Source organism: Podarcis cretensis (genome assembly GCF_951804945.1).
Source record: "Podarcis cretensis genome assembly, chromosome: 8".
Classification (NCBI taxonomy): domain Eukaryota; kingdom Metazoa; phylum Chordata; class Lepidosauria; order Squamata; family Lacertidae; genus Podarcis; species Podarcis cretensis.
The window spans coordinates 80,529,254-80,544,746 of record NC_137177.1 but is presented as its reverse complement, the minus strand read 5'-3'; the positions used below and the strand labels follow the sequence as shown (position 1 = coordinate 80,544,746).

The 15,493-nt window shown below is 47.2% G+C and overlaps 1 protein-coding gene across 1 annotated transcript in view; it reads left to right on the top strand.

Moving 5' to 3' along the window:
- Window positions 1-7,166, top strand: part of ALDH4A1 (aldehyde dehydrogenase 4 family member A1) — a 28,107-nt gene extending 20,941 nt beyond the window's left edge. Inside the window, exons 12-15 of the mRNA XM_079987032.1 lie at window positions 1,689-1,841; window positions 3,823-3,944; window positions 4,387-4,505; window positions 6,052-7,166. Of these exons, the coding sequence (XP_079843158.1) occupies window positions 1,689-1,841; window positions 3,823-3,944; window positions 4,387-4,505; window positions 6,052-6,164 (507 nt within the window). The 3' untranslated portion in view covers window positions 6,165-7,166. The remainder of the gene's footprint in view (window positions 1-1,688; window positions 1,842-3,822; window positions 3,945-4,386; window positions 4,506-6,051) is intronic.
- Window positions 7,167-15,493: the final 8,327 nt, after the last annotated feature.

Here is a 15,493-nt window from a genome sequence, read left to right as displayed (position 1 = left end):
CACCGTCCCTTCCATCTAGCTCAACCCACCCCCAAGTGGAGCCACCGCTTGGGGGCATTACAGTGGTGCCTTGGGTTACGTACGCTTCAGGTTACATGCGCTTCAGGTTACAGACTCCGCTAACCCATAAATTTTACCTCAGGTTAAGAACTTTGCTTCAGGATGAGAACAGAAATCATGCTCCGGCGGTGCAGCGGCAGCGGGAGGCCCCATTAGCTAAAGTGGTACCTCAGGTTGAGAACAGTTTCAGGTTGAGAACGGACCTCCAGAACGAATTAAGTTCTCAACCAGAGGTACCACTGTATAACCTCTGAGCGCTTTATGGAAACAAACATATCCGAAAACTTCCGAAAGAATTAAGACTGGCAGTCAGCTGAAGTACGTGTGGCTAGGCAAAAAAAATGTTTCTGGTGGGTGCCATGAGTTTTGGCACGTTCTGGATTTCAAGAGGCGGGGAGTTCCAAAGTGTAGGTGCGGCCTTCATGGAAAAGATCCTTTGCCTAGTTTACAACAGGCAACTGTAACAGTGGCAGTTTTGCAGAATTTGGCAGTCGAGTGGGTGTCTGTTAAGGCGACCCTGCAAGCAAACGAGTCCCAAGCTGTTAAGGGCTCTATACGGTGATGCTCAATTTCCAGCGGAGAACAACTCTGAAGTCGACACAGTAGAGTGCTGTCGGGGTGCTTGTATCGATCACCCAAATGCAGGCGGTTGTGTGAATGCGATCTGGGTACCTGCTGGACTTGGGCCTTCCTTCATAAACCCCCCATTCTGGTGGCCGCACCCCAATTTTGTAGGGTGAGGATGGAAATGGAAACTGCCCGTGCCGTAATGCCATTATACAAACCCGTGGTGCGATTGCATCTGGAATACTGTGTCTCGTTCTGGTTGCCTCCCTTCAAAAGGGATATTATAGAGTTGGAAAAGATTCAGAAAAGGACAAGCAAAATGATCAAAGGCTGTGTGTGTGTGTGTGTGTGTGTGTGTGTGTGTGTAGCGACTCCCCTATGAAGGAAGGTTGCAGTGTTTGGGACTTTTTAGTTTAGAGCAGTGTTTTCCTAAACTTGGGTCTCCGGCTGTTTGTTTTGGACCACAATTCCCATCATCCATGACCGCTGGTCCTGCTAAATGGGGATGATGGGAGTTGTAGTCCAAAACAAAAACAGCTGGAGGCCCAAGTTTGGAAAACACTGGTTTAGAGAAATTGTAAGTAAGAGGCGACCCAATAGAAGCTTATAAATTTATGGGTGGCACGGAGAAAGTGGATAGAGAAAGGTTTTTTTTCTCCCTCTCAAAATAACACTAGAACTCGTAGGCATCCGATGAAGCTGAACGTGGGATATGGTAATTCAGGACGGATAAAAGAACTTCTTTATGCAGCACATCGTTAAACTACGGAACTCCCTGCCACAGGAGGCCGTGATGGCCACCAGCTTTTGTGGCTTAAAAAGATGATTGGACAAATTCATGGAGGAGGAGGAGGAGACTATTGATGGCTGTTAGCCACAGGCAGCCATGCTTCTGAATGCTAGTTTCTGGAAACAGTGGAAAGGGGAAGAGGGCTCTTGTGAGCAGATCCTTGCTTGCTGGTTTCCTGTTCTGCCACTGTGAGATGGTGGACTTGATGGGTCGTTGGCCTGCCTGATCTGTAAGGTTCTCTTTATGTTCTTATGTCATTCTTCTCTTCCAGTCTTTTGAGCGTATCAAGAAGTGGCTCGGCCACGCCAAGACGTCATCAAACCTAAGCATCCTGGCCGGAGGCGGGTGCGACGATAAGGTTGGGTATTTTGTCCAGCCGTGTATTATTGAGACGAAGGACCCGAAAGACCCCATCATGCAAGAGGTGAGTCTTCGAAGGGGGCGGCGTTTCTTGCCAGGGCAACGTTGACCGTTCTCTGTGGCTCACATATACATTTCGTGTGAAGCTGGAAAGCGAGGCCAGGTGTAGCTAGGAAGTCATAGAACAGAATCATAGAATCATAGAATCATAGAGTTGGAAGAGACCACAAGGGCCATCGAGTCCAACCCCCTGCCAAGCAGGAAACACCATCAGAGCACTCCTGACATATGGTTGTCAAGCCTCTGCTTAAAGACCTCCAAAGAAGGAGACTCCACCACACTCCTTGGCAGCGAATTCCACTGTCGAACAGCTCTTACTGTCAGGAAGTTCTTCCTAATGTTTAGGTGGAATCTTCTTTCTTGTAGTTTGGAGCCATTGCTCCGTGTCCGCTTCTCTGGAGCAGCAGAAAACAACCTTTCTCCCTCCTCTATGTGACATCCTTTTATATATTTGAACATGGCTATCATATCACCCCTTAACCTCCTCTTCTCCAGGCTAAACATGCCCAGCTCCCTTAGCCGTTCCTCATAAGGCATCGTTTCCAGGCTACAAGATCCAACTTGGATGGCTTTTGAAGGGGGTTGGAAAAATTTGGGGTCTGTGTATAATAAATAATAAATAATAAAATTTTATTTATATCCCGCCCTCCCCAGCCGAAGCTGTGGCTAACAACAATAAAATAATACAACATTCTAAAATCATTTCATTATAAAATCAGTTCAAATCAAATAATAATAATAAAATTTTATTATTTATTATTTATTTATGGCTGTGCTCTGCCTCCACAGTCAGAAGCAGCAATGTTCCTGAATACTGGTTGCTGGAAATTGCAAGAAGGGATTGGGGATTGGGTTCAGGTCTCGCTTGTGGGTTTCATCAGGCTGGCCACTGAGAGAACAGGACGCTGGACTAGATGAGGCATGGGCCTGATCCAGCTGGTTGCTAAAGCAAAAATTGCCAAAAGTATTTGTGTCCCCCCCACAAACACAGCTTCCAAGGTGGGTACCATGGATGAAGGCATTTACCCTACTCTAGAAAGGAAAAGGGACGCGGGTGGCACTGTGGGTTAAACCACAGAGCCTAGGGCTTGCTGATCAGAAGGTTGGCAGTTCGAATCCCTGCGACGGGGTGAGCTCCCGTTGCTCGGTCCCTGCTCCTGCCAACCTAGCAGTTCAAAAGCACGTCAAAGTGCAAGTAGATAAATAGGTACCGCTCCAGCGGGAAGGTAAACGGTGTTTCCGTGCGCTGCTCTGGTTCGCCAGAAATGGCTTAGTCATGTTGGCCACATGATCCGGAAGCTGTATGCCGGCTCCCTCGGCCAGTAAAGCGAGATGAGCGCTGCAACCCCAGAGTTGTCCGCGACTGGACCTAACAGTCAGGGGTCCCTTTACCTTAGAAAGGAAAAAGGCTTTGATCTGTTAAGACTGGAGGCAGAAACATTTTATGTTGGATCTCACGTTCTACTCTGGGGGGGAAAACAGAGATTGTTGGACTCCAGGTCCCATCAGCTTCATCCAGTTGGGACAGTGGTCAGGGATGATGGGAGCTGTAGTCCAGCAGGATCCAGAGATGAATAGGTCGCCCATCTCTGCACTATATGATGTGATGGAGGGAGCCGGAGGGCAGTGAAGGCAAGCGATGGAGGCATCTAGGGGCAGTAAAGGCAAAGTGACAGCCTGGTTCAGGGATTGGGAACTTGCAACTCTCTTTGTGTTGTTGGGGCTCCAGCTCCCATCAGCTTTAGTCAAGCTTGGCCAGTGGTCTGGGATATTGCTGGGAGTTGGGGTCCTACACAGAGTAGACCCATTATGTGGCATCCAGCTAAGTTCGACTCTAGGTGTTATCTAAGCTGAATGTGGAAGGTTTGGGACCGATCCTGAGGATCTGCAGAGGCTTAGACACTCACACCAGTGCTGTTCTCAGAGATGAATCTCTTGTCTCTTATCTTTTGCCCCCTATCTCCTCCCTCTCGCCCCACATTCAGGAAATTTTCGGGCCCATCCTGACGGTGTATGTTTACCCGGAGAGTCAGTACAAAGACATCCTTCAGCTGATTGACAACACGTCTCCGTATGGCCTCACGGGGGCAGTGTTTGCCCAAGATAAGTAAGCACTGGAGTCCACCCCCCCCACAGGGTCTCATCCTGACCACTTTTGCCAGCATAGTACAAATCAGGTGGTGCCAGCAAGTCAAGAGATGAGGAACTAATTTTAGATAGGTATGGGTTTTGATTCTGGGCCGTCTTTCCAAGACAAGGACCCACGTTTATTATTTCATTGGGTTGGTACCCCACTATTTCCCCTCCGAAGAGCTCAGTGCGGTGTGCATGGTTCTGTCCGTGCTCCTCGTTTCATCTCCACAACGACCCTGCGAGGTAGGTTAGGCTGAGAGAGGCACTGTCTGTCCCCTCCCCAAGGGATTCCATCCCCCTCCCCAAGGGATTCCATCCCTCGTCTTCTGGGTTGTCTGTGTGACTTGCTGCACAGGTGTGGCCTTGTGGTGTCTTAACATGATTCCCCCCCCCCCCCGGTTCTATGTCTCTTACAGAGCCGTCATTGACGAAGCGTCAAAGGTCCTGAGGAACGCAGCTGGCAACTTCTACATCAACGACAAGTCAACTGGCTCCGTCGTGGCGCAGCAGCCGTTCGGCGGATCCCGGGCCTCAGGTGTGCGAGAGCGAAAGTTGGGTGGGGTTTTGCACTGGGTGGGGCAGCACAGCACCTTCTGCCTGCCTCCTCTGTTTTAGTCACCTTTAAAGCCCTAAACGGCCTCAGCCCAGTATACCTGAAGGAGCGCCTCCACCCCCATCGTTCTGCCCGGACACTGAGGTCCAGCGCCGAGGGCCTTCTGGTGGTTCCCTCGCTGTGAGAAGCCAAGTTACAGGGAACCAGGCAGAGGGCCTTCTCGGTAGTGGCGCCCGCCCTGTGGAACGCCCTCCCACCAGATGTCAAAGAGAAGAATAACTACCAGACTTTTAGAAGACGTCTGAAGGCAGCCCTGTTTAGGGAAGCTTTTAATGTTTAATAGGTTATTGTATTTTAATACTCTGTTGGAAGCCGCTCAGGGTGGCTGGGGAAACCCAGCCAGATGGGCAGGGTATTATTATTATTATTAATAATAATAATAATAATAATAATAATAATAATAATAGAATTTAAGCAGAGGTTGGATGGCTATCTGTCATGGAATTGGCCTAGGTGAGCCTTTGGAATCCCTTGCAATTCTACGATCATCTTTCCTATGAGCTCAAAGTGGCATGTCTAGTGCTCCCCCTCATTTTATCCTCACAACGACCCTGTGGGGTAGGCTAGGCTGAGGGACAGCTGCTGTCCCTAAGTTCTCCTGGGGGGGGGCCCTTTGTGTGGCCAAATGGGGTGATTTGAACCCTGGTCCCTCCCAGGTCTGACACACTACACTAGGAGTGGCCAACTCCCGAGAGACTGCGATTTACTTTCAGAATTAAAATCTGGCAATGATCTACCCCTGCTTTTGGGGGGTTCAGGTCAAAGTTGTTGAACTTTTCTTAGGGAGCTTTTTCCGTTTTTGAGGGGTGTTAGAGGCAAGGGTCAAAGGGGAAAAGTCACTCACAATAATATCGCTTTGAGTGATAACAGCCACAGAGGGAAAGCTCTGTCTTCTCTTCCACTGATCAGACAACAATGGAGGGCAGGGAAGGAGTCAGTTTCAACGATGCTGAGGAAAGGCAGCCAGAGATCAAACAGTAATCTACCAAGGCCTTGAAGGGATCTACCAGTAGATTGCGATCGACCTGTTGGACATCCCTGCTCTATACCATGTTGGCTGCCCAAAAGCAATTAACAGGGAGTGCCGAGAGGAAATGTAATATTACATTTCTTTGTAATAGTGCATACTTCCAAATCCCAAGATTTATTTATTGAATATCTTGTGGTTGTTTTTTTTTAAAAAAATAGCATTTCAAAAATGCATGTCATAGCGGTTTACAGCAATAAAAACAGAACCATGCAAGAAAACCATAGAAAAAGTTAAAAATGCAAAGAGGTAAAGACCAATGAAAAGGCAGGTGAAAGAAGAAGAAAACAGTGTTAGCACTAGAAAATCCCTAACGTGAAATAAGTAGCCGGAGGCGCAATGAGGTCTAGCAGCTTGCTTTGTTTGTTTTGCGTTTTGAAAAAAAAAAAAGGAAATCGTTGTTCTCAGATTGCCGTTTGCATTTCCCCCCTTTGGAAACAGGAACGAACGACAAGCCCGGGAGCCCCCACTACATCCTGCGCTGGACGTCCCCCCAAGCTGTCAAAGAAACCCACGCACCCCTGGGGGACTGGAAGTATCCGTACATGCAGTGATGCAGCTCTCGACGGTGCCTTTATCTTGGAGCCGCAGTTGGGTTACCGACCCACCGCACTGTGGATCTGTTAAAGTAGTGGCAATCTCTCATAATGCACAGGTGTATTTAGGAACTCCCTCCCCAAATTCCTTGGGGAACCTTATTTCCTGTTTTGGAGGAAACATTGAGGCTCAGTGCAATGTTAGCCTTTGGAATAACCTTTAATTATTAATATTATTTTAATCTTTAAAAAGCTCTCTTAATTTCAACACATTTTAAACCTTGGTAGGATTCCAGATATGCTGAGCTAAGCCCTCTTGATCCGAGTCTCTAAAAAGTTTGCATCATTCTGTTTTTCCACCTTAAACCATGCCCTGCTCACACACGGGCAGAGGAATACGGTTTCTCTGCCAAGCGCAGCTTCGTTAAAAGGTTGGCTCATAGGGACATTTGCTTGTCTGAGCTGACCCTGCAGCCTTTGCGCTCAGAGTTGTGGGTTGGAAAAAGAGGGTTGCATCCCCCAAAAGACCTCCGGCTTTCAGACTGAGCATGGATCATATCAGCAGCGAGCATTGCAAACTTGCTGAACTGTGTGACCTGTTCCTTCCAACCCCTGTGGGGTTTTGTGGTTTTTTTGGATAGAATCTCCAAAACCAAAGTTCCCATTGGCCAATATTATTTGGACAACAATGCCTCTTTCTTTATAAACCTCACCTGCTGTAGATTTGATCGCTGAAGTGGGGCAAGGCAAAGGTGGTTTTTATTTTTTTTTTAAGGATGCCTATTTTTGCAGCCCTGATATTTTTATCCAGATTCCGGCATCAACTTTCCAAATAAAATAAAAGAAGGATTCTTTGGAGGGGAAAGTTAAAATGGAATGATTGGTTTGTGGGCAGCTAACATGCAATATGTTTAACAGCTCAACGCGGCTGTTAAATTCAGTGTTAATAATAATGTAATCAGGTGTATATTTTTATGTGCCTTTGGAACAAAGAGAGCTTAGTAAATCCAATTAAGATTTCATGCGTTTTCGGACTTGGCTCATTAAAATACTTTTACTTAGGGAAGGGGTGGGGAGGCTTAGGGCACTGCTGAGTTGCCTGATGGGAGGCTTTGTGGTTTGAGATCCTGAGGGCCAGATACAGAGTCTGGAGGGCCACATCTTGCCATTGGGCCTGAGGATTTCAATTCATGTGACATGCACACACTTGAGTTTGCTCAGGGGGTTAGAGGCAACTTTCCAGCTCTTGGGGATCCCACAAGTGGAAATCTGTGGGTAAAAACCTTTTAGCGTTGGGTTGAATGAGACCACGAGTCATACTGTTAACAGAAAAATCTGAGGGCTCCCTTGGACAAAAACAAAGACACCAACCAGGATAACTTGGAGCAAAACAGCAGCCTGTAGGCTTGGCCTTTATTGAATACTGTCGTGACAGGACTCCCACCCGCAACAAGATGAAGCAAAATGGAAGTCCAGAACAAAAGAAGACCCCAACTTTTATTAGTTACTAATCCCCCAAACTATACCCCTAAGACTACATCACAACTACATCACAAAAAGGAGGGGTTGAGGGAGAAGTTGTGGAGGTAACCTGAGTATCTTGTCACCTGGCTGGTTCCTCCTCTCCCCCTCCCCATGAGTCATTTCCAGAGGACAAGGGGAGTTGGCAGTTTCCTGCCCCCAGAGGGAAGATCTGATCATTGTCCTTTGTTCCAGTCCATGTTCCACTCCCATATACAAGTCCTTTGTGACCTGGAGGGTCTTCTGTCTGGGACCATCAAGGTTGTCATGTCAACTGGGTAGGGCTCCTGTGTATGTGCTGGTATGGTTAAGGGATTATGGCCATCCTGTATCAAACCACCCCCCTTTGATAGTCCTTCCTTCATGGAGCAAAATAAAAGTGGACCGGTGTAAATCCGATGTATGTTTGATTTACTATGAATTTATAACAGAAACGTCACGTATGTTGTGTGTGTGTGTGTGTCGTGTTTGTACAAACTGAATGATTGGGGGGGGGGTTCCTGCAACAATACAAAATGCTGTGTGACTTTGTGGACTCTTGTGTGACATCAGCAGCTGCTGAGGTGAGCTAAACGCATTTGCTTGGGAAATAGAGGCCCCACGTGCCGTGATCCTGCCACTGGGACACCATTTTGTTCCACTAAAGTCTCAAAAACGCAACCGGAACCACTTAATGAATTCTACAGGCATCCCGTCAATTAACGGTGTAAATAGGCCTCTTCATCTTCAGACAAGGCGCACATCCCTTATGCTTAAAATTCATTTCCCATAAATTGCAACAGCAGCATTACCTTGGGTAATGCTTGGGCACGCTCTGCCGCAGGACCCTAAGGTTCTAGTCCAGTTTGTGTCCTGGAAATCCAGTTGGTAACTACTCAGTTGCGAAGATGTGTAGCAAGGTGCTTTGAGTTTACTTTTCATGAAACAAAACAAGACTAAATGCAAATAATAATAATAATAATAATAATAATAATAATAATAATAATACTACAGTGGTACCTCAGGTTACAAACACCTTGGGTTACAAACTCTGCTAACCCGGAAGTAGTACCTCGGGTTAGGAACTTTGCCCCAGGATGAGAACAGAAATTGTGCCGCGGCGGCACGGCTGTGGCAGCGGGAGGCTCCATTAGCTAAAGTGGTACCTCGGATTAAGAACGGTTTCAGGTTAAGAACGGACCTCCGGAACGAATTAAGTTCGTAACCCGAGGTACCCCTGTAAATGATAAAAATTAGCCTGTGCTGACTGGTAACAACTTTTTAGGGGTTCAGACTGAAACATATACAACTGTTTACCACTGAGCTACAGCCCATTTGCTGAGCTGGGCCATTGGTCCATCTAACTCTGCACTGCCTACTCTGACTGGCAGCAGCTCTCCCCAAACCCTGCGTCTCGAGATTCTTTTCACCAGGCAATGTCTGGGAGAAGTTTCTGTCTTAGGTGTGTCTGTTGGCTTCAGCTTTTGGACTCATCTGTTCCAGGTTTGAGTTCAGATACTTCAGGGCAGGGAAATGTATGCAAACCAGCCAGATTGCTGAGCCCTCTGTAACATCAAATGGAAATATCCACTAACTGACTCATCTTATTCGGCATGACTTTTCATCAGGTGTCCTTCCTGCCCCCAGAGGAAAGTAGACTGAATCGTAATTGGGATGCTGGGAAAATCAGGTGTTCATGTTCTGTAAGCAAGATTCCGGGTGAGGGGGGATCATCTAGATTATTTCTTCTATTTCGCCAGGCTGCTGAAAGCCCAAGCGCCCTGCAGTCTTGGGCAAAACAGTTGATGAGTCTCTGTAGAGCAGGGTTTCCCAAACTTGGGCCTTCAGCTGTTTTGGGACTACAATTCCCATCATACCTGACCACTGGTCCTGCTAGCTAGGGATGATGGGAGTTGTAGTCCATAACAGCTGGAGACCTCAGTCGGGGAATCCCTGGGCTAGATGGCCATTCCAACTCTACAGTTTTATGACAATGCACCATAGTAAGGTAAAGGGACCCCTGACCATTAGGTCCAGTCGTGGCCGACTCTGGGGTTGCGGCGCTCATCTTGCTTTATTGGCCAAGGGAGCCAGTGTACAGCTTCCGGGTCATGGGGCCAGCATGACTAAGCCGCTTCTGGCGAACCAGAGCAGCGCACGGAAACGCCGTTTACCTTCCCGCTGGAGCGGTACCTATTTATCTACTTTGACGTGCTTTCGAACTGCTAGGTTGGCAGGAGCAGGGACCGAGCAACGGGAGCTCACCCTGTCGCGGGGATTCGAACCGCCGACCTTCTGATCGGCAAGTCCTAGGCTCTGTGGTTTAACCCACAGCGCCACCCGCTTCCCATGCACCATAACACATAGCAATTGAGGATTGTAGCCACAAATAGCTCTTTCCTTCATGAATCCTCTCTTTTAAAGGCAATCATGTTGATGGCCATCGCTGCCTCCTAATCCCTGCTGCAGAACTTGCATTTCTGTCCCACGTTTCTTCCTCCAAGAAGCTCAAGGTGGCTTCTGCTCCCCCCTCATTTCATCCCACAACAACCCTTCGAGGTAGGTTACGCCAAGAAGCAGTGATGTAGCAGAAATCTAGCGTCCAGGGTTGGAGGCAGTGATACTTCTGAATACCAGTTGCTGGAAACCTCAGGAGAGTGGGTGGTCTTCTGCTTGAATCCTGCTTGCAGACTGTCCATTGGGAGGCATCTGGGCAGCCACTGTGAGAGGACAGTGCTGGACTAGATGGGCCATTGGCCTGATCCAGCAGACTCTTCTTATGTTCTTAGGATGATCTGGGCAGTCTCCCGCTTGGACTACTGCAATGCACTCTACGTGGGGCTACCTTTGAAGGTGACTCAGAAACTGCAATTAATCCAGAATGCAGCAGCTAGACTGGTGACTGGGAGCGGCCACTGAGACCATATACCACTGGTCCTGAAAGACCTTCATTGGCTCCCAGTACATTTCCGAGCACAACTCAAAGTGTTGGTGCTGACCTTTAAAGGCCTAAGTGGCCTTGGCCCAGTATACGTGAAGGAGCATCTCCACCCCCATCATCCAGCCCAGACACTGAGGTCCAGCACTGAGGGCCTTCTGGTGGTTCCCTTGCAGCTAGAAGTGAGGTTACAGGGAACCAGGCAGAGGGCCTTCTCGGTAGTGGCACCTGCGCTGTGGAATGCCCTCCCATCAGATGTCAAGGAAATAAGCAACTATCATACTTTTAGAAGACATCTGAAGGCAGCCCTGTTTAGGGAAGTTTTTAATGTTTACTTATGATGCTGTATTATGTTTTTAATATTGGAAGCTGCCCAGAGTGGCTGAGGAAACCCAGCCAAATGGGCAGGGTACAAACAAACAAACAAACAAACAACAACAACAACAGAAAGTTGCCCCTGCCCTCGTCCTCCAAAGAACGCCGGGGTCCCCGGATCAGGATCGCTGTCGTGCTCTCAAAATGCAACCCTCCACAGCTTTGACAGAGCAGTTGGCCTGTTCTTGTAAGGTTAAATGCAAACAGGCTACTTATGCAAATCCAAAGCACAGGGTTATTTGCCTGAGCGAACCCTGAGCTTTGCATGAAAAAAGGGGAAGAGGAGTTTTCTAGCATGGTGCAAATCTGGGAGGTAAGAGGGCTGAGGGGTTTTTTTTTTTTTTTGGTTTATGATCTCCTGACATAAACCACCCCCTGACATAAACAGAAGTCCATTTCTTTCTTTCTTTTAATTTTATTGATTTGTTAAGCCCCCTCCCCTCCAAAGTACAGACAACAAAGAGGAAGAAAACAAAGAATCTGATATTTAAAGAAGCACCTCCCGGAAGGGCAAAAATGCGAAGATACGGCACAGCTCCAAAGGGATTATGAACTTTAACTCGTAGAAAGATTCCGCTTACAAACAATAAAGAAAGAAAAGTATTCTTCACCTGTGTGCTCCTTTATTATTGAGAATAAAGGCTCTCTATAGTCTTAAAAAAATTATTAGTGTTTATAGAGAAAAGTACAAAACTTAATACGGAATATCTTCCCCTCCTTTTATTGTCCACATTAAGACTTTGATCTAAATAGAATAAAAACAAAGGGGGGGGGAGAGGAATCAAGAAAGAGCGCAAGAGAAATAAGGAAATAGAATGGTTAAAGAGAGAAAGAAATAAAATTCAGAAAGTAAGACTTTGAATTCTTTGTTTGCCACATGCAAACAACATTCACTTCATTCACTCAGTACCTAACAAATTTTCTACAAAAAACATCTTCAGTCTTCAAATCCAAAGTCATTATTTTTCTTTTCCATCCAAAGTCTACAGGAGGCTTCCAGTTGTCAAAAAATGTGAACAGCGACTTTTCTCTGGTTAAACATGTCATTTCGCCATCTCAGCTAAGTCCTGAACCGGACCATCTCTTGCCTTCACTGCCCCTAGCTTTTAAGGTAGGGCTGGGGAAACTCTGGCCCTCCTGCTGTTGAAGGACTCTGACACCCATCATCCTGGACCATTGTTTAAGCTGTCAGGGGCTGATGGGAATTGGAGTCCAGTAACATCTGCAGGTGGCACTGTGGGTTAAACCACAGAGACTAGGACTTGCCGACCAGAAGGTCCGTGGTTCGAATCCCCGTGACGGGGTGAACTCCCGTTGCTCTGTCCCTGCTCCTGCCAGCCTAGCAGTTTGAAAGCATGTCAAAGAGCAAGTAAATAAATAGGTACCGCTCCTGCGGGAAGGTAAACGGCGTTTCCGTGCGCTGCTCTGGTTCGCCAGAAGTGGCTTAGTCATGCTGGCCCCATGACCCGGAAGCTGTACACCGGCTCCCTCAGCCAATAAAGTGAGATGAGCGCCGTAACCCCAGAGTCAGTCACGACTGGACCTATTGGTCAGGGGTCCCTTTACCTTTACCTTTAACAGCTGCAGGGGGCCACGTTGTCCAAACCTGAAAGATATAAAGCGGTCAGCACATTGCAGCGAAATGACTGAGGCCTATGTTTTCACTTGAGCCATTGAGTCCAATGCCCAGGTCACAGTTCCCCACACCATGCATAAAGGTAAAGGGACCCCTGACCATTAGGTCCAGTCGTGACTGACTCTGGGGTTGCATCGCTCATCTCGCTTTACTGGCCGAGGGAGCTGGCGTACAACTTCAGGGTCATGTGGTCAGCATGACTAAGCCGCTTCTGGCGAACCAGAGCAGCGCACGGAAACACCGTCTACCTTCCCGTCAGAGTGGTACCTATTTATCTACTTGCACTTTGACGTGCTTTCGAACTGCTAGGTTGGCAGGAGCAGGGACAGAGCAACGGGAACTCACCCTGTCGCGGGGATTCGAACCGCCGACCTTCTGATCAGCAAGCCCTAGGCTCTGTGGTTTAGACCACAGCGCCACCCGCGTCCGGCCCACCCCATGCATAAATGCATGCAAATGAGCTGGTCCTTACCTGCATCCTATGCAAAGGAGCTAGCGAAAGGCTCTGGCAGGTGGCAAGGGGAAGGTCAGAAACATCTCATTCATCTTCTGGCTGGACAGCTGCCGATATGAGGGTGCCATAAAAAAAGTGCCCCACCATGCGCTTCACCGGACTAGTGGCAGCCTGCATCTATGCCTTGGTGGCTGCCGCGGCCTCAATAACCACGCCCGCTTCCCATTTCCACCTGGCAGGAGATTACATCCTAGGGGGCCTCTTTTCCTTGCACGCAGAAGCTGTGGGCAGGCCCCACCTCAGCCCCGCGCAGGAGGTCCCCATCTGCAAAAAGTATGTACCGGGTATCAGAAATGGGGGAGGGCCAGGGCCGGATTTAGGTTTGATGAGGCCCAAAGCATGACTAAGCCGCTTCTGGCGAACCAGAGCAGCGCACGGAAACGCCGTTTACCTTCCCGCCGGAGTGGTACCTATTTATCTACTTGCACTTTGACGTTCTTTCGAACTGCTAGGTTGGCAGGAGCAGGGACCGAGCAACGGGAGCTCACCCCGTCACGGGGATTCGAACCGCCGACCTTCTGATCAGCTAGTCCTAGGTTCTGTGGTTTAACCCACAGCGCCACCCGCGTCCCCCTTGAATATATGCTATATGGTAATTTATGGACCAAATAGGTATCTCAAGCCATTTGCCCATGTTGCCATGCAACCAGTACATGCAGAATGTAGGCACCCTGTATACAGAAATGAGCAAACCTGTGATATTTTAGGGAGCAGGCTAGCAGGCGGGGCCCATTACTTACATCATAGGAGCCTACACAACACAAAACACTGTTGCTGTATGTAGGTTTTATTTGTTTTTTATCTTATAATTTGGAAATGTACATCCAGGTTTTTTCCCCTTTAATTCCCCCCCCCCCCCGCAAGAGAGTGGGGCCCTAAGGTATAGCTTGTTTAGCTTATACGTAAATCCGGCACTGGGGAGGGCAGGCCATTTTAGGAGAATGAAATGAGATTGTGGGTGTGGATTCATAGAAGTGTCTGGGGTACACCCAAGAGTTAGGTATATAGTCCAAACCCCTGTAATTCAGGATTCACAGCTAAACAATCTCTGGCAGGTGGCTATCCAATCTCTGCTTAAAAACCACTGGTGAAAGAGAGTCCACCACTATTATGCTGTGACTAAACAAATGATATAAGGGACTAAGTAACAAAGAACATGTGATAAATGGCTTAATAGGAAAGGAAAAGAAACCAAAGGCATAATAGGTTGAAATGTATAAATAGGGTACAAGATTGGAAAGAGGGTAGGAAATTGCTGAATTTGATTGTGTAAAGGGGAACACAGAAAAGGGAGATGTGAGGAAGTCAGGAAAGAGGGTTACAAAGATAGTAAGCAAGGAATAATTTTTTCTCTGATTTTTGTTGTTTTTGTTACTTTTGGTTTGTGCTATTTTTGATTGTTCTTTTCTCTGTTTTTTTCTTTTCTTTTTTTTTTGATTGTGATATTTGTTCTATTATGAAAAACTTTAATAAATATCTATAAAAAAAATAATGAAAGAGAGTCCACCACCTTCCAGGGGAGTCCATTTTACTGTTGGAATAACAATAACAATAACAATAACAATAACAATAACAATAACAATAACAATAACAATAACAATAACAATAACAATAACAATAACAATAATAATTTATTTATATCCCGCCCACCCCAGCCAGAGCCGGGCTCAGAGCGGCTAACAACAGTAAAAGTAACACAGCATTCTAAAATCAATTCATTTTAAAATCAATTCAAAATCGAATTAATGGAACAGCTCTTTCTACCGTATATTTTTCTTCCTGGTCTTTTGTTGGAATCTCCTTCCTTGGGAAGCCGTTGGTTCGGGCCCTGGTCTCCAGAGCAGGAGGAAACAAGTTTGCTCCATCTTCCATGCGGCTTATCCTTTAGATATTTGAAGATATCTCCTCTCAGCTTCCTCTTTCCCATGCTAAACATACCCAGCTCCTTCGTGGTGCCCAGAGCTGAACACAGGACTCCAGTTGTGGAATATGCATCTGGATAGGCTTGCCTGAAGGCCAGGAGAGCTGCTGCCAGTCAGTGCAGGCAGCTAGACCATGGGTCTGATGGCTTCTGATCATAGCTGTCAGCTTACAGATTTGAAAATAAGGGACCAGCAGCCTCGAAAATAAGGGATCACTAGCCAAAATAAGGGATCAACAATTACTTTGATAAAATACATATTTTGTTGCGTGCAAATGGCTTTAGATACCTATTAGGTCCTAAAAATTACCATATAGCATATATTCAACACAAAAAACAGCAACAATTTGTTGTTGACAAAGCACAGCTGGACATAGAAAGGGCCCCATTACCTTCAGTAGCTTATTTAAGGGACATCATCAATAAGGGACAGCAGCGGGACATGGCCCTGGGATAAGGGACT